We start from the raw sequence: 19,434 nt of genomic DNA on the forward strand, positions 1-19,434 counted from the left end.
CTGATGATATTGTTTTGATTGATGAGTCTAGAGCTGAGGTTAATGCTAAGTTAGAATTATGGAGACAGACATTGGAAGCTAGAGGTTTTAAGTTGAGTAAGAGTAAGACTGAATATATGGAATGTCGGTTTAGTAAGCAACGAAGTAGTGATGGGAGTGTAGTGAAGCTTGGTGAGCAAGATATACCGGTGAATGATTATTTCAAATATTTGGGATCCATCATTCAAAAGTATGGAGAAATTGATGGAGATGTAAATCATAGGATAAAGGTTGGGTGGATGAAATGGAAAAGTGCTACTGGAGTGTTGTGCGATCGTAGAATGCCATTGCGGTTGAAGGGAAAGTTTTATAGGACGACTATTAGACCCGCTTTACTATATGGTACGGAATGTTGGGCTGCCAAGAGACATCATATTCAAAAAATGAGTGTAGCTGAGATGCGGATGCTTAGATGGATGTGTGGAAATACAATAAAAGATAAGATTCGAAACGAAGAGATACGTAAGAAGGTAGATGTTGCACCCATTGAAAATAAGATGCGAGAGAATCGTTTACGGTGGTTTGGACATATTCGGCGAAGGCCTAATGATGCTCCAGTTAGAAGGTTGGAGAAATGGGAAAATATATTAGTTAAAAGAGGTCGGGGTAGGCCTAGGAAGACTTGGATGGAGATGATAGGAAAGGATATGAATGCTTTGAACCTCACCAAGGACATGGCGTTGGATAGAAATGATTGGAGGAAAAGGATTCATGTGGAAGACCCAAAATGAATTTCTTTTTTTGGTTCATATCGCTGACCCCAATTGTTTTGGGATGAAGGCGTTGTTGTTGTTGTTGTTGTTGTTAGTCTTCAATCTGTTCCAAGGATTCATTGAATGCATACACCGCTGTGAAGTGTGGAACGTGGACCACCATCATGTCGACCAGGTGCAAATGGATTTGATTTGGTCTGACCTTTCATCCAAATCCAATACATTAATTTCATTTACTTTTGCAATCTGGATCCCGATTTAGATTTCTTACTGAATATTTGTATTTGTATTTGTATTCAGATTATGATCAATCAGTATCCAACACACGTACCCAAACGGTTTGCACCGCTGCTACGAATAATGCACAGGTTGGTTGGTTAAATGGGTCAGAATCGGATCCAGGATGGTAGTTTTGAAATTTTTGGCTGTTCCGGATCCGATTCCATTCTGAATCCCCATGTATTTAGCTGTTCTATATCCGAACCGTTTGCATTTCTATTGGTTACCCCAAAAGGGCATTTTAGTCCTTCAATAATCAAGACCAAGCAGTCACTATTGGTTGCTTAAATGGGTAAGCCCTAGTTGGAAACCGTAATATGATCCAATAATGTTTTCCACAAAAACTCAAAAATTTCAACGACCTCCAGCAAGTGTGGCATGTGCCATAAAATATTTTGGTTCCCTGATTTATTTATTTGCTCCATATTTATTGAGCTTTAGAAAATAAATTAATAAAAAATCTCGTTGTCCTTTTCAGATATAAACGGCCTCTACCTTTCTACAGTCTCAATACGGTCAGGCACAAGTTCAAGAATGACGGATATATCCCATTGGTAGGTTATTTTCACACTCATCATCCAAATTGAGTTTGACTTGGGTGCAACGTTGCAAAATCTTATTGGTAAACCAGTCGAGCCCGAACATGCCCTGTTCAATTCGTTAGTCTCGTTTACCAGCCCTAACTTCAACCAACCATATATTTAGGATCCAATTGAGATTTTCCTTAGAATGTATAACCAAGGAAAAATACATATCCTATTGAACTAAATTAAGTGTGGAAGCTTGTAATTGAGTTTGAACTTGATACACTATGACTTTAAACCTACGGACGAGCACTCAACCGCCCAAGTGAGCCAAGTCAACCCTTCACCAATCTTTGACCAAAGCCATACAACCAACAATGGCATTACTTTCTCCAACACAATTTGGTCATATGCGCTGTGGAATTCAAATCTAAACCCACTTTGGTAATTTTAGTCCTACAAGCAGGGAAATGTGATAGGGACGTTACTTGTGCCAACAGACCAATAATGAAAGCAACAAATAATCCAATAAAATAAGAGGAGAAGGATTTGGTGTGTCACCGACGAGATCCTGTAAAGCCTGCTCACCAGACACACTTTTGCTCTCTGGTCTACTTCTTCTCCCCCCAATCGATATACTTTTCTTGGCTTTTTCCTGTTTGTGAGGGTTGATTGGTTGGTCGTCTTCCCAAAAAACAGAAAATGGCTCTAAACGTGGTTGCACAAGTGTCACCAGCAGCTTTTGATAGGGAGAGATGTGGGTGCTTGGTGACGGAGTTGAGGCAGAGCTTCAACAGTGGCAGGACGAGGAGCTATGAATGGAGGGCTCAGCAGCTCAAGATGATCTTGAAATTCGTCGTGGAGAAGGAGGATCAAATCATTGAGGCCCTGCACCATGACCTCCGCAAGCCCAATTTCGAGAGTCTCGTCGCTGAGGTCTCTCTCTCTCTCTCTAACTAACTAACTAAGGGTTTGTACCATGTTGGTGGATTTTTGTTTTCAGTGGTCTCTCTCTCTCTCTCTCTCTCTCTTTCTAAGGTGTTGACCTATGTTGGTGGCTTTTTATTGCTTTTTGTAATGGTTTTGGTATTAGTTAAACGATTCTGTTTCTGGCTTTTCATTGTGAGAGTAGTGGCTTTGCTTGCTCTTGGTAAGGAGTTCTCTATGTTATTGAGTACGGTCTTGTGTTTTTATCATGTGAAGGTTTCCTAAAGTGTAGTGTTTGTCGTGTTGGTTCATCTTATTTACCTTTTTTAGTGTGTTGGTTCAGCTTATGTACGGATTGGTGAATAGAGCAGGACGGTTTTTTTTAAGTGTTTCTCGTGTCTTTGACCAAGGGTTTTTCTAGACGATGGTTTTATCAGTTTGGTTCAGGTTTTTCATAATTGGTTGAATTGAGGACACGGATTTTGATTGCCGTACTGTTTTTCAAACCAAGTGATTCTTCTATACAATGGCCTTCGTCAAATTTGCTGCAATACTTCTTTTTTTTCGTTTTCTTTTGGTGAATTATGAGGTACCAGAGAAAGAGCTAACAGTTGTTGTTTTTATTTAGTTACCGTGTTTTAATTTTTTTCACTTTACTTTAGTTAGGCTCTGTTTCTTTTTTGTGCTTCTAAGTTTGTGGTTTTTGTTATGCGTGATTGTATATGGGCTCAGTGAGGGTTTTAAAGTTGTTAGCTTAAAAATATATATGTTTTACATTTGTGAATGGGTTAATATGATACCTAAATGGAACAAAAAACTGTTGTGCTTCAATTATTTGTTCATTTAATTAATTCTAGGTGGTGTCTACTGTTTGTTAGATTCATTGTTCTTTGTTGATTCGAGCTTTTGACTTTTATCTTGGACTAAGTTTTGATTAGTGTTATTAAAAACATGCCTCAAGGCGAAAAAAGCACGCATTGCCTCAAGGCGAGGGGCTTTATGCCTTGAGGCGCATGTACAAAGCGCAACATCCCCTAGGCGTGCGCCTCATACGCCTTGAGGCGCACGCCTCGAGGCGAGGCGAGGCGCACCTCAAGCCGAGGGGTACATGCCTTGAATTTTTTAGTCAAATGAGGGTCAAATCCCTCATTTGACCAAAAATTAGGGTTTTTTTATGCAGATTTAACTAAGCTGCTAGTAAAAAGAGCATTTACTACAAGGCAAGAGCAGATACAAGAGATAAAGAAAAGAAAGAATTTATACAAGGCAAGGGCGACAACCCTAAACCTAAACAAATCGGGTCTGATCCATAAGACACCGGGTCTCAAACATAAGCCCAATTTTTTTTTTCTTTCGAAGGGCGCTTCCCCCCTAAGACCCCCCGCAAGGGGCGGCCCCCATGAACCCCCACCCACTGAACGCGCAGCGGGACCTGCGCCGGGGGGAGCCCCCGGACCCCCCTTCCTGCAAGGGCAAAAACTCTGAATCAGGCTCCATAACTCATCAGTTGGACCTATGTTAAAATGAGTGGGTCCAAACCTGAATCCGACTAAGTAATGTTGGTATCAGATCAAGATTCTGGTTTAACTAGATTTTTATAAGAAAAACTATACCCAGATCCGATAAAAATTACATAAACTAGACCCAGTCCATACCTGGCAAAATAATATTTTTAATTATTTTACATTGAAAATTTGAGAATCTTAACCGAAACTCCGGTCAGACCTAGTTTGGTATAAAATTTTATAGACCATACCCAACCCATATAATAATCGGACCTCATGGGTCCAACCTGAATAATTAATCAGAATCCCTTCTTTGCAACCAAACCCTACCACTATAAGATCCAATATGTGTCAGGATCGGGTCATACCCAATCCATTGACACCCTTAGTAGCATATTCACCAATTTGCAGTCTAATAGACACTCAAAGCAACCACGTTAATGAAATCATTGAGATTAGTTGCTTCGTTTCACAGAAAATTAATATCACCTTGTCAACTTGTTCAATGTATTCAATTTCGTAGGAGCAATAATCTCTTCTAGAATGTGATGTTAAACCCTTTTAGTGGCAAAATCAACTCATGCAATTACATGCAGTCACAATATATATATATATATATATATATATATATATATATATATATATATATATATATTAACATTTGGTTGTTAATGCTAATATGCATTTCGTTGTTAATGTTAATTTTTTATTTAATGAATGTTCATATTTTATTTCTTAGATACTTACATAGATCAAGTTGTTGCATTAATGTTATTTCTACATGTTAATCTCATATTTTTTCAGTATTTATTTGAGATTTTTTTATTTCTTGTTGGTTGTTGCATCATCAATAAAGAATTTTTTTTTATTTATAATTTTAGATATTTTTTTATAGTTTTTTTAAGTTTTAAAAAAAAAACCTTTGAGGCTTACGCTTTACGCCTCACCTCAGATTTTGGTGGAGCGCCTCGCTACGCCTCGACGCTTTTCACAACACTGGTTTTGATACATACTGCTATGGCCTTCTAGTATACATTGGTTTATTAAACTTTATTATTCTGATAATTTTAATTTTCTTTTTAGTGTTTATTTTTGGAAGAACAGAGACCCAATGACCTTTTTACTTTAGTGTGTTAAATTCTTGTCTTGGTATTTGTGTTTCTGTTTTTAAATTTCCCAATAAATATTTTACTTGGAGCTGTTGTGGGCATATTCTCAGACTAAATTATGCAAGAAATTATCATAACATCAATTTTTGTAATTTTTTCTCTGACTGTTCAGATTTCTGTTCTTCTTTCAATTTAAATTTAACTAGCTCTTTAATTATGACCTTCTCTTTCTTTCATAATTAACAACTTTTTGAGGTCATTCCTGTTCAAGAGTTTCTTTCAATTATTGAAATAAGTAGCAAAGATATCCAGCACCATTTATAGTTCAATGACTTGTAGATTTCAGGAATTTCTGTTGGCATTTCAGAATAGATCACACAAAATATCATATTTCCTATTTTTATTATTCCTGACTTTGACGTTTTTTTTCAGTTTTAAATTTAACTATTTCTTTTATTATGACCTTTTCTTTCTTTAAATGTTACACCTTTTTGAAGCCATTTTTTTTTCCAAAGTTTTTTTCAGTTATTGGACTAGGCATCAAACCAGAAGTAGTTATAACCTGTATTCAAGTTATCCATGGTACCTAGGAGTCTCTTACATGAATATGAGTGCATCACTAACTGATCATTACATGGGTGTGCTGATCATATTGAAGCACCCATGTTACATAATCAAGGTTACATTCACTTTTTTTAACCCAATTTTATAATTATAGCTCTGGAAAAAGTATCTGAGTCCTGGCTGTTTACTTGAAACATAGGGTTGGCTAATTCCGTACTTGGTGGAATCAATCTCTGTTCATATAACTAACAAGAAAACAAGAAAAACCACACACATCTACATTATTCTTGTGAACAAAAAGGATCTAATCCAGCCAGCAAACATAGTGATGATAAATATGACAAACTAGTTTCTCAAATAAGCAGACACGAATGGCAATGAACATTGATGCTGTTTAAATTGTGTTGTGTTCTTATATCACTTTAAAAGCGTTGTATGCAATCATAGGAGCATGAAACTTTGGTGCCTGTTCCATAATGATATATGTTTGGCACTTGGACTTCAGGCAATATATGGTCATGTAAAACACCAAGCGGCTAAGAGTATGCAGAGATTTTGAGTATAATCTATCAGACAGTTACACCGCTATTTACTTACAAAACATGGTTGGTTCTGCATGCAGATATCTATGTTGAGATCATCATGCGAATTTATTCTCAAGGAATTGAAGAGTTGGATGAAACCAGAAAAGGTATTCAAGTTATTAGTATGAAATATCTAAGCATTTAGTGTTTCCTACTGATATTTCTTCTTTAAGATTCTATCTTAGCGTAATTTTATTTTTTCAGGCACCTGTGTCACTCGCATCTATGCCTGGATCAGCAGAAATCATCTCAGAACCACTAGGAGTTGTTCTGGTTATTTCTGCATGGAATTACCCCTTCCGTAAGTAGAATCTTATGGCCTGTATTTCATCTTTTACGACCCTTCTGTGAAGGCTCTATCATATCCAGTGATCTAAACTGGTTGTATTGTTCTGGTTACAATAGTGATTACAAGTATCTTGTTTATTTTCTCTTTTTCCTTTTGATCGGTCTAAATCTATGCCTATGATGGACTTACAAGAATACAAGGACCTGTTCATGATGCACTTCAGTTTTATTTGAAGTCTTCATCCACTTTGAAATCACTATTAATGGATAATTTGTTTTTCATTTTAAGAATCAGAACTGTTAGTCCAAGGCTCCAACTGTACAATTTCATGCTGAAATTTTATGGGCTACTTTGTTTGATGTTTGGGTTGATTCCTTAAGGTGTTATTGCAGCTGGTTTTACATGTTTCATGTTGATTTTTACTACAAGTTAAATGTTGTAGCTCTCTTTGTTTATTCAATAACAGTCTACAACAACAACAACGACTGCGCCTTCATCCCAAAACAATTAGGGTCGGCGATATGAATCAAAAAAGAAAATCATTCTGGGTCTTCCACATGAATCCTTCTCCTCCAATCATTTCTAGCCAATGTCATGTCCTTGGTGAGGTTCAAAGCATACATATCCTTTCCTATCATCTCCATCCATGCCTTCCTAGGCCTACCCTGACCTCTTTTAACTAATATATTTTCCCATTTCTCCATCCTTCTAATTGGAGCATCATTAGGCCTTCGCCGAATATGTCCAAACCACCGTAAACGATTCTCTCTCATCTTATTTTCAATGGGTGCAACTCCTACCTTCTTACGTATCTCCTCGTTTTGAATCTTATCTTTTACTGTATTTCCACACATCCATCTAAGCATACGCATCTCAGCTACACTCATTTTTTGAATATGATGTCTCTTGGCAGCCCAACATTTTGTACCATATAGTAAAGCAGGCCTAATAATCGTCCTATAAAACAAATTATGATGAACTCTGGGTGAGGTTTCATTGAGAGCTAAGAATCAGAATCTCTCTCTCTCTCTCTCTCTCTCTCTCTCTCTCTCTCTCTCTCTCTCTCTCTCTCTCTCTCTCTTCCATAGTTCCAATATGCCATGCTAAATTAAAATGTGAATTTTGAGGAATTAGTTGTTGTTTGATTGCTAAGTCACAGGGATTCGGCCAACGAGGTGCTGCGGCACCTGGTGCGGTCAACCCGACTCTGAGTGCGGTTAACGCAACCAGGGTAAAAAATATCCAACGTTTGGACTTTAAAAAAAAATGAAGTCCGATAAAAAGGGCTGAGAGGAGGATTAGGGCAATTTTTTTTTTCCCTAATCCTCCCGACCACTCCTTCCAACCTCTCCTCTCGACCTCGACTGTGCGACGACCCAACCCCGATGTCGGCAATGACCTGACGCCGGCAACGACTAGTCTCCCTACCTCGACGTCGGCGACGACCTTGAGCGACATTGTCCGGTACGCATTTTCTCTCTCTCTCTCTCTCTCATTCTCTCCTTCAATCTCTCTCATTTAGATGATGCAAAATCTGTATTTTAAGATGATGCAATTTATAAGGACGGTGGTAAAGAGATTTGGGCCTGTGACTAAGATTTGGTCTTATCGGTAGCTTTTGGGTATGCAAATCAAATGGATTCAGGTCGTTTTTGAGTTAGTAAGCCTTTGAATGTGATTTGAGTGCCTAATATTGAGATTCAAGTGAGTTCTATTGATGGTTTGGGTGTTTTGTATTGGATGGTAACTGGTTCTTTATTCTATAGTCAAGTTTTGGTGTTGTTGGTGTCTTGATATTACTGTAGGTAGTAATAATTGCCTATTGGCACCAATATTGTGATATTTTTGTTGGCATTACCTATTGTAGCATTTTGGGTGGTGACTCTTGTGTAGTTCTTGTGGGTATCAGTTTTGGCTTCCCATTGATAGTGCTTATCCTTGAAGTTTTGCGGTGTTTGCTTGTTGTAACTGTAATTCAATTTTTTGTACATTGTGCTTTGTGCAAGATTTTTGAATATTGTAGTTGGTTGTTTGGTGAGTTATGGAGAAGAAGAAAACCATTCAAATCATTCCCATCAAACTTGATGGCACAAATTATGGTTGTTTGCTTTTTTTTTTGTTAGCTATGTATATCTGTTGTTATGCAAACCTGTATGTGTAGAGGTATATGTGTTTCCTCTAAAAAGCCTGTGTACCTGCATAATTGTCGTTGCATATTTACATACAATTTTTATGATGTATGTGTTTTAATGAAGAGGTACGTGTGTTTTGTTTTTGTTGTGCACATGTATATGTGTTTTGGATGATGTCATGTACATGCAGTTTTTAGTGCCTATGTACATACGGTTTTGGTAACACTTGTAAATGCAGTTTTTAATGCCATGTACATTGTCATGCAGTTTTTATTTAAGAACCCTTTCAGTATTTATTTATACGTACTACTATTATATTTTTTAGAACTTATTGTTTATGTTATTGACCTTGCACTCAATATTTTTAATCTTGATTGTGTGCATAATTGATTTTAATATAACATTTTTTTTTTTTTAGAACAAAAATGTCGCATAAAGGGAAAGGACTTGTGTCATCCTCATCCCCACACGTGAGTTCTGCTGCTAGTGTTGTTGGTAGTTGTAGTGGGAGTGTTGATTCAAGTTCTTTAGCTGCAACATGTGATGATGGGGGGCCACTATGGGAACGTGTAGATAAGCTTGCAAAAACTGAAAGAGGTGGTGGAAACAAGAAATTTTGATGCAAGCTCTGTGAAAGAGATTTTGTTCGGTCTTACATAAGATTTAAGGCTCATTTGTTGAAGATACCAGGACATGACATTTCAGGATGCAGAAGAGTTGATGAGGCAATGCAAAAACAATACAGGAAAATACAAGAGGAATATGAGAAGATGAAGACAATGAGTGATTCTTGTGCAATTAGTGTGCCCTTTTTAAGCCACCAAGAAGATACTAAAAAAGAAAAGAAAAGTGGATGCAGAAGGAAGATGAAGATGAAGAGAAATGATACAAGCAGTATTTAATACATATAAAAGGGAGGAGATTGATAGAAAAGTAGGGATGCATTTTTATTTTAGTTCACTCCCATTTAATGCAGCTAGAAATCCTTATTAGAAGGATTTAGTTACTTCTTTGGCAAATTGTAGTTTGAGTGACTATGTACCTCCAAGCTCATAAAAACTATGAATCACACTTCTTGCAGAAGAGAGGGCAAATGTTGAGAGATTACTAAAGATTAAAAAATATTCATGGGAGCAAAATGGAGTTTTCATTGTTTCTGATGGGTGGACGGATATTCAAAGGCGTCCACTAATCAATTTCATTGCTTCTTCACTTAGTGACCCAGTATTCTTGAAAGCAGTTGATGCATCTGGAGAATATAAAAATGTTGAATATTTGAAGGGGTTGTTTATAGAAGTAATAAAAGAAGTGGGTGATCAAAAAGTAGTACAAATCATCATAGACAACGCTCCAGTTTGTAAAAGTGCAGCATTGAGTTTGGAGAATGAGTATCCTCATATTTTTTGAACTCCCTATGTAGCACACAACTTGAATCTGGCCCTCAAGAGCATCTGCAACCCAAAAAAAGAAGAAAATTCACCAGCATATATTCTATGTTCATGGATTGAGAAATTATAAAAAAATGTCAAAAGCATTAAGAATTTTGTTGTCAACCATCATCATGCTAATGCTATATTTAATAGGCATTCTGACTTGAAATTGTTGAAGGTCACTGAAACATGTTTTGCGTCCATCATTGTGATGTTAAAGAGGATTAAGGAAGTGAAGAATGTTTTGGTTAGCATGGTGATTGATGAAAATTGGACATTTTATCGTGCTGATGATGGCAACGCTCAAGAAATTAAGAAATTCAATAATGAGTTTTGGGACAAAGACATATATTTTCTTCAATTTACGCAACCTAATTGGGAAATGATGAGAGAAGTTGATAAGGATGAGCCCATGCTTCACAAAGTTTATGAAATATGGGATAATATGATTGAAAAAATGCAAGTTATAGTTTTCAAGCATAAAGAATAAAATCCTGCATTGGTTGATTTAAATTTTTTTAATCATATTCATTCAATTTTAGTCAAAAGATGGGATAAGAGTAACACTCATTTGCATTGCATGACAAATTCTCTTAATCCAAAATATTATGCAAAAAAGTAGCTTGGTCGTGTCCCTCCAAATTTAGACCCAGGGCTATCAAGGCATAGAAATATGTGTATGACAAGACTTTATCCAGAATCACATATTTTAAATCAAGTCACACAAGAGTTTGAAAAATTTGCATCTTTGAGATTATATGGACAGACATTACTCGCTAGAAAGAAGGATAATATAGATCATATTACATGGTGGTCAACATTTTGATCAGAAACACCTCTTCTCCAACGTCTTGCATTGAGATTGCTATCCCAACCTGCTAGTTCATCATGTTGTGAAAGAAATTGAAGCACATATTCTCAAATCCACAACATGAAGAGAAACAAACTCACCAACAAGCGTGCATATGATTTAGTATATGTTCATTCAAATCTTCGACTACTTTCGCGAACCAATGATGAATACAGGTACTAATTTGCTCTCTTAATTATTTAACTATTTCTTAGTTTTTTTGTTTAAATATACTTGTATTTAACATTTTCAAATTGGGTTTGTAATGCAGATAAGGATCATTTAAATTTTGGGATGTAAACCCAGAAGAGTGTGACTTAGAGGGAGAGCATGATTTCAACATTACAAACATGGATTTATCTGAGCCTAGTCTTCCTTATGATGCATTTGATGATGAAAAAGACAATTATTAGGATCTATTACCTCATCGTCATATACGTTGTGTAGGATATACTTTGGGTATATAATTATGCATTTTTTGCTTCTTTTGTGAGTATACTATATAATTTAATTCTTTTATGCTTTACTTATTTGATTGTTTTTATAATTGTGGTGTTGGTTTTTATGATCTAGAATAGAATTGTAGATTGTTAATTTGATTTATTGCATGCATGATGATGAATTGATTTGATGATATTGTGATAATTGTTTTTTATTTCATTAGTGTTATTGTTGTTAACTGTTAAAATTAAAATTATATATATATATATATATATATATATATATATATATATATATATATATATATATATATAGTTGCTGCACCCCCCGCACCCAAGTTTTTTGAAAGTGTCGCACCCCCGCACCCGCACTCATGTGACATAGTTTGATTGGAACAAAATGACAGTCATCTTACTAGGAAAGTACAACAACTCCAGGTCAAGCTTTCTGTGAAGGCAATTATGTAGGAAGAAATCAATAAATATTATGATTATCTTTAGGCCCATTTGGGAAACATGCCAATCTTCTGAGTAAATATCAGTTTTGTTCCAAACTGATGGTTATTTAATTCTCTTGTTTCTCATTGTACTAAATATTTATGTAAATTACTCAAGCACGTCATCATGGTTGAGTTCTGTCACAAGATCATCACTTATTAATAATATTAAAAGAGGAATCAGTCCTATAATTATCTATTCGTGAGTCATACCTTGTACACTTTAGGTCCACAACTTACATTTGTTAGCAAATTCCTTCTGTTTTTACTTGCACATGCTTTTTCTCTAGCATTTTATAGTATTCCTGTTGGAGATTATTCTCCTGTTTCTTTCACCAAGAAAAAAAAGCCTCTTACTTTAATACTGCCGCGTTGGTGTCATACAACTACGTCTTCTAGGATTTCAAGCTTGGCAATGTTCTTACCATTAGTGTCCTGAAAGATGAGGGCATGGATGTTCTTAAAGATCAACATCATATGTCCATGTCAACCTTTGGCCTAGAATTGACTTACAAGATGCAAAAGTAGAATCAGATGTCTTGGAGATTGGTTTTTTTGTGAGGTATTCAATGTGACCTCAGGTAGATGGTCTAACATTATATAGGTGTGGTTGATGTTTTGTGTATTCACTCAGAGGCATATTTCTATGCCCTATATTTAGTTTCACACACTTTGTTTCACCTGAGGATGATCACCTTTCATTTGATGAGATTTTGTCATGTAGTTCCTTACTTTCAATGTACCATAGAATGGCAGTGCAGTTCTCTACTCTTGAATGGAGAGTATATCTTAAGAATAGAGTTGTCTCTTACATGAAGAATGCCACTAAATTCCTGCAGTCCTAAAACATTGTCACTGAGTTTTTGTTATGGGACTCTGTTTTCTCAACATTAGGAAACTCTCCGGGAACACGGAGTTAAATTAACATTTCTCTGGTGGTTAATCTGCTTAGGTTTTATCCAAACGAATTTCATGCTCCAAGCATACATTCTGAGATTTTTTGTGTTATTCTCTTACCGCTTTATGAAGCTCATGTAGTGAATCTGGGTCTGCATGTGACAGAAATTAAACCTTCCTAATGGTTGAGGATGTTTTGCAGTGTTATCAATTGATCCCGTCATCGGAGCCATTGCAGCTGGAAATGCTGTAGTTTTAAAACCATCCGAGATTTCACTTGCCACTTCTTCATTGATTGCATCAATGGTATCAGAATATTTGGACAACTCTGCTGTAAGAGTTGTTGAAGGGGCCGTGGAGGAAACTACTGCTCTGCTGGAGCAAAAGTGGGATAAAATATTCTATACAGGTAGAATTGTTTATTTATTTATTTTTCTTTGCAAGCTGGGTTGGGTGGATGGCCAGTGGCCACCACCATAAAACTTATGAATGGATTCATGATATCACCTGTAATCTTAAATTCTTAAAATGCTCTCCCACCCAAATGCTTCAAATAAGCCATCTTGTAGGATTCATTCATCCTCAGGATTAGTTTGGATGACACGTACCAAATGTTGGGTTAGTGGGTTACAATAAACCATGTTTTTGTAGAGTCTAGGTTGTCATAGACCTGGGTTTACCAAAATCTAGAATTTTGAAGTGTTTAAAAGATCTGAGTTTTGAAAAAGCCTGGATTTGGGAAGCCAGTTTTCTGTCACCCAATGGTGCAGAAACTTGGTTATGATGAAAGAAACTGAAAACATGGTTACCCACTGAAGGTTTTCTATGATATCCCAGGTTTTATGAAAACTAAAGTTTCAACTGGAAGCATTTGGTACATTTATATAAACCCTAATGTACAGAATTTATATAGTAAAGGATTACAGTATAAATCATCATGAGACCTAAAAGGCGTTGATTTTGTATAATTTCTGAATCAACTAAATTTTTAATAATTGTTTTGCTACTTGGTTTCATGCAGGCAGTACCAAAGTTGGACGCATAGTGATGTCCGCAGCTGCGAAGCATCTTACACCTGTAGTCTTGGAGCTTGGAGGGAAATGCCCAGTAGTCATTGATTCAAACACCAATCTAAAAGTAATAATTGGGTATTGGAGATCTACACTGTTGGTTAATTACTCATGTTAACAATGAATACTCTCCTTTAAAACCTAATTGGAGTGTTTCAACCAAGGTTGCATTGAGAATATGTATGAAGAATATTATGAATTTACACAAACTAACAAACTTTACTCCTTTCTTTACTAACATTGTGATTTCAGGTTATCAAATTTCTCAATTTCATCTAATACATTATGTTCTTAATATTAAAAATATTTACAAAAATTAGTTTTTAAAATAAATAATTAGAATTTTGAATAACACATGTATTTCAACTTTTATTGAGAAAAAAAAATTCTTATTTAAGGGAAACATGCAAAAAAAATGCAAAATGTGTACCCTAAATAAGGGAAACAAGTTTCCCATGTAAAATATGTAGGTTTTTTAAGTGACGTGAAACAAGTTTCTTACTGGATGGGAAACGGGTTTCCATACATTTTTAGAAGTTTCCCACAAGTTTTGGAAATACTAGGTTTCCAGTTTCAGAAAAAGTTTCCCACGAAACGAGTTTCCAGTGACCCCTGTTTTACCTAGTGAAATTGCTTGTTTTCCAATTCTTGGGGTGTGAGGCCAGTTAAGCACCTAGTTAGGGAGAGCTTCAAATGCCTATTCAGCATGTGCTTTTGATAATTTCCTTAACAAAACTTTGCAGTGTCATTTATTAAGAAGCTGGTTTCTTGACACCTTCTAAAGGTTACCACAAAGCGTGTTGCTGTGGGCAAGTGGGGATGCAATAATGGTCAAGCTTGTATAGCTCCAGATTATGTCATAACAACAAAGTCATTTGCTCCAAAACTGGTACTGTTGCATGTTACATTCTCTTTTGGAGCATGTCTACATTCTCTTTTGGGAAATGTACTTTTATGATACTATTATTATGAAACTTGGTTTTGACTATTTTGCAGATAGAATCTTTTAAACGTACATTGACGTCATTTTATGGGAACAATCCTCTTGAGTCACAAGATCTGTCTCGCATAGTTGATCTCAACCATTTCGAACGCTTAACAAAGTTATTAGATGATGGAAAAGCTTCTAGTAAGATTGTTCTTGGAGGCCAACGAGATGAAATGCGCCTGTAAGTGTGAATTCTTTCCTATTAAATTTGTAGGAAATCATTTGCAATGTTTTTGAAGTTTGTTTTTTTTCACTGTAGAATGATTGCACCAACAATCTTGCTGGATGTTCCAGCAGATGCCTTGATGATGAATGAGGAGATATTTGGCCCCTTGCTTCCCATTATCACAGTGAGTAGCACTACTTTTAGCTACAAAGGAAAGAATAGATACAACTTGTGGAAGATATATAATCATCCCGTTGAGCATATTCAAAAGCATGAAGTGATGTTTATTCATGCAAAAATCATACCCATCTCTTGTTTAATGCCTCGAAATTTCAATATATATGTATGTATTATTGTTACTACTGCATTATCTAGTAGACCCCAACAGATTTGTCAACATTTTTTCAGATATTTTCTGCATCAATGGTAAGAAACATGTTTGGATTGTGTGGTGTGATGCATAAGCATGTTTTTCAAGAGCTTCAAAAACCAATGGTCGATAATGCACCAAATTTCATATCAAAAGATCTGATTTTTACATCAAGACAACTCAATGCAAAACATATTGCGTAATAAATGAATTGTGCTGGAGACTTCTACTATGTCGTTTTGTGCAGATGAAACTCACACTTATGATTTTATGATAGATAGAATTGTACATATATTTTATACAGTTTGCAAAAACAAGTTACATAATCAGTTTGAAATCTTTTGAACAAAAAACCTCCACTTTGCTCGGACATCTAAGGATTGGTTCACTCTTTAAGTGTTACACATGCTTTGTACATTTATTTTCAGTAGTTTTAGGCCTTGCAAACCATCCAAAGGATCAAGTTAGCACTCTTAATATCATGCAGAAGCTGCCTTAACTATGTCATGCTGAAAATCTTTCTGCTATCCATGAGCAGGTAGACAAAATTGAAGATAGCTTTGATGTAATAAATTCACAACCAAAACCACTTGCTGCTTACCTCTTCACAAAGGATAAACAGCTCGAGAAGATGTTTGTGCAGCGAATCTCTGCAGGAGGCATGATTGTCAATGACACGATCCTACATGTAGGTTTGCTTGCTCATATACTTATTAACCAACATTTTGCAATTGAATTATGTTTCTGACCAACTGGTTTGATTGTTGTTTTTGTTGTTGAGCAGCTCACAAATCCCTCATTACCTTTTGGTGGAGTTGGGGACAGTGGGATTGGAGCTTATCATGGTAAGTACTCATTTGATGCCTTTAGTCACAAGAAGCCAGTGTTGCATCGGTGCTTCATTGTGGACTTTTCTGCAAGGTATCCTCCTTACAATGCCAAAAAACTGAAGTTTTTGAGGTCTGTTTTCGTGGGTGACATGATTGGTTTGGTTCTGTCGCTTATCCAATGGAACCGCAAGGGCGATTGAAATACCTCCTGATTGGATGATCTATATATTTGTCTATCATCTTGGTTCTCACCTCCATTCATATTTGTATGACTTAATAGAAGTTTTTAGTTCCTTTCGATTTGTTGTCTTATTCTTAATTCTTATTCAATTTCTTGGCTGAACACTTTCATTTGTAAGAAATTTTCATGGCTATGTTAATGGTGTTACGTAGAGTAGTGATAGACTAGCCAAGAATAGACTTAAAAATCAAGTCTGTGGTTCGATCTGTTGTGCCAAAGCAAGGGCGTTTTGGAAAGAGATTGAAGCTGCTGCGGAGTTGGATATGGCAGTCGACATTTTCCTAGATATGGCAATAGCCATTTTCCTAGTTCATCTGAAAATTTCTGTTTGAACTAAAAAATCGTACTTCATCAGACAAATTTATTCCATTAGCACCAATCAACAAAACCAACACCTTTCCACTTTCATTTGGACTCAGCTGGTTCTTTATTAGGGTGCATTGACTTTGAACGCATATGAAATGGTCTATTTCTTTGTCGTATTGGTGTTGTTGAATAAAGCTCTGCTTGAAACTTGGCAGTAAATCAGCAATCTATAGATTGCCATGTATCAGCCATGTATTGTTAATTTATCAAAAATTTAATAGTTACTTAAGTTAAAAGAGAAACAAATGGGTCTGGAAGAAAATAAAGAAAAAAAACAAATTCTCAAAAGAAGACAAGAAAAAGATCACTTCAGTATAAGAGAATCGAGTAGAGATTATCAGTGTCATGTCCCTTTCTTTGCTTATAGTTAACGTTCGTCTTTCTCTCTCTCTCTCATATAGATCATGATAGATGACAAATTTTATAATTAAGAAGTATGAGAAACCATTTCCATTAATGTGTTCCTAATATAATATTTTAAATGCTTTTAACATGATAACGACCGTTAGGCTGTGTAGCACTAGCATTAGAATATGAAAATTAATGTGTTAATGCAGTGTTAAACAAGTATATCTGTTGACAGGACATATGTTGTACAGTGGACTGTACATGCTATCTAGTTGGCAATCAAGGTGCAAGCTGTAATGGCTCAATCTGACCCCATATATGTGTTTAGTATACTTTGTTGGTGAGAAATTGCACCTTAGAAAGTATTTGTCTTTTCAATGTCAAATTATGTTTTTTGCCATCCTGAAAATTTGGTACATTGTGGGCGGTTGATTCTTTAAACTCTTAAAAGACCTAGACATAATCTAATGATCTCTAAAACTTGGCTTCTGCTAAACAAATGATGTAGATCATATCTGTAGGGTCAAATCCACAAATAATCAGAAAAATAGAAAATATGGCATTTTCTATTAGGCATATAGATTGCACAAAATATATTGTTCTGTCACAGGGATACACCAGTTTGGCTAAACGTCTTTAGTGACATGAATTGGACACGTACTGACATAATTTTAATAGTTTTAATACAATTTAATTATATTCTAATAAAAATGTTTTTTAATATTAAAATATCAAAAAACTATTAGTTGTTTAAAATTTATAAATTATAAATTAAACCCTTGTCATGATCATGTCCTATTTTTGAAAAAAATTATGACCACAGGCCTCGAACTCGTGTCAAGTACTCAACTTGCAAATAATCCAACAAACTAAATAATAATAATTTACTCCGTTTGAGATAAACTTAAACACACACATGCATGCGCGCACAAAGACGCCAAACGTGGTTGGTGACATTTTGCCTACAGTTTGGAAGGTGGAGAAGAAACCCCATATTTAAGGGACAAGAAAGAAGGCCAATTTTAAGAAGGCAATCTGCAGGTTACCATTTAAAAAGACTATCCGTGGTGACTGCTAACAGAGAAAGCGGAAGTCAAAAAGACTTGGATGCATAAAAAGCCTCGAGTTTCATCGGGGTAAATGCCGTCTCAAGGGACCATAAAAAAATAGCGCATGGTTCGGCTACAGTTGGCAAAGAACAATTCATTCATTCCGCCAAAACACAAAGAGCAAAACCACAACTCTGTGACAAGAATTACACATATCTTAAGCTTACTCAACAATGAACTCATGGTCTCGAAAGATACTGCTAGTTCCATGGCCACTGATGCCTCAGTGGCATCTTTATGTAGAGTGTGAGCCACGAGTTCGAGAAGCCCAGATACCAAAAACAAGAAACCAGAATACAAACAAGATTGCCCAATAACGTGCTGGTCCATACTTGATTCTTGGTAACACAGCCTGCAAGATCAAGAAGGTTTCAGACTAAAGGTGGAAATTGACACTTTCTAAAGTCTGGCAAATCAAGAGATGTTAATGGAAGAAAGAAATCATTAAATGCAAACCATAAAATAAGTGAGACCAACATGAGGTTTGTTGTTAACCTAATAAAGTTTAAATGGCAATAGGAAATTCAGTGGTTACCTATGATAATAAAGGAAACGTTTTTATTCACTATGCAAAGTTAATAATAAGCATGCTTTGCAGTAATTAGCATTATTTTTTTCTGAAAAAGAAGAAACTAAAATGAAATGGTTACAAGACTTGAACCAGAAGTAGATAATATAGAGAAAACTGAAAGAAGGGGGATAGAAAAGATGACTATTTGATGTTACAGACCAATTCCAGCAGAACTTATTCATGAAAAATCAAGAGTTCCCGTGACTATTAATAGCACAAAGGAGATGATGCTGCAATTTTGGGTGCAAAATCTCAGTGCTTTTTGAGTCTGCTAGAATATTCTAAAATTATTTTCTCACCAAATGAGCCACCAGGCCTAATACGTCCACCATCACAAAAAAAAAGTACCATCTTCCTATTGTCTTCTCTTGGCCCAAGGTGCCAAAATCAATTTTCTAATGAGGGTGTTTAGTGAGGAACATAACTGGCGATCCTGTAAAGAGAACCGGAGAAAGTCTTTGAGTGAAAGGACAACTCCAAAATAGATGGGAACTTTCTTCTTCTGCTAAGAGATAGGGGCATTAACTGGCTGCAACAAATCCCTGCTATTCTAATAGAGCTGTTTTAAGGTGGTCCAGAGAAACCAACCATCAAAA

At 35.9% G+C, this 19,434-nt stretch overlaps 2 protein-coding genes across 4 annotated transcripts in view; one reads left to right on the plus strand and one right to left on the minus strand.

The window, feature by feature from the left end:
* The first annotated feature begins 2,139 nt into the window (after positions 1–2,139).
* Positions 2,140–16,611, plus strand: LOC149838273 (aldehyde dehydrogenase family 3 member H1-like). 2 transcript variants are annotated; one of them, XM_090006481.1, is made up of 11 exons: positions 2,140–2,491; positions 6,283–6,351; positions 6,449–6,545; positions 12,982–13,188; positions 13,801–13,916; positions 14,634–14,738; positions 14,846–15,018; positions 15,097–15,187; positions 15,912–16,061; positions 16,158–16,218; positions 16,295–16,533. In XM_090006481.1, the coding sequence occupies exons 1-11, from the start codon at positions 2,258–2,260 to the stop codon at positions 16,321–16,323; spliced, it is 1,332 nt and encodes a 443-aa protein (XP_089862607.1). In that variant the 5' UTR covers positions 2,140–2,257; the 3' UTR covers positions 16,324–16,533. The 2 variants fall into 2 exon arrangements, with proteins under 2 accessions (XP_089862607.1, XP_089862606.1); XM_090006480.1 differs by having other exon boundaries at positions 16,158–16,611.
* A 1,735-nt stretch (positions 16,612–18,346) lies between these two features.
* Positions 18,347–19,434, minus strand: part of LOC149838274 (uncharacterized) — a 44,223-nt gene continuing 43,135 nt past the window's right edge. For both annotated transcript variants that reach the window (XM_090006482.1, XM_090006483.1), the window contains exon 4: positions 18,347–18,619. In XM_090006482.1, the coding sequence (XP_089862608.1) occupies positions 18,503–18,619 (117 nt within the window). In that variant the 3' untranslated portion in view covers positions 18,347–18,502. The remainder of the gene's footprint in view (positions 18,620–19,434) is intronic.

Source organism: Nuphar pumila, chromosome 5 (genome assembly GCF_984573655.1).
Source record: "Nuphar pumila chromosome 5, dmNupPumi1.hap1.1, whole genome shotgun sequence".
Lineage (NCBI taxonomy): Eukaryota > Viridiplantae > Streptophyta > Magnoliopsida > Nymphaeales > Nymphaeaceae > Nuphar > Nuphar pumila.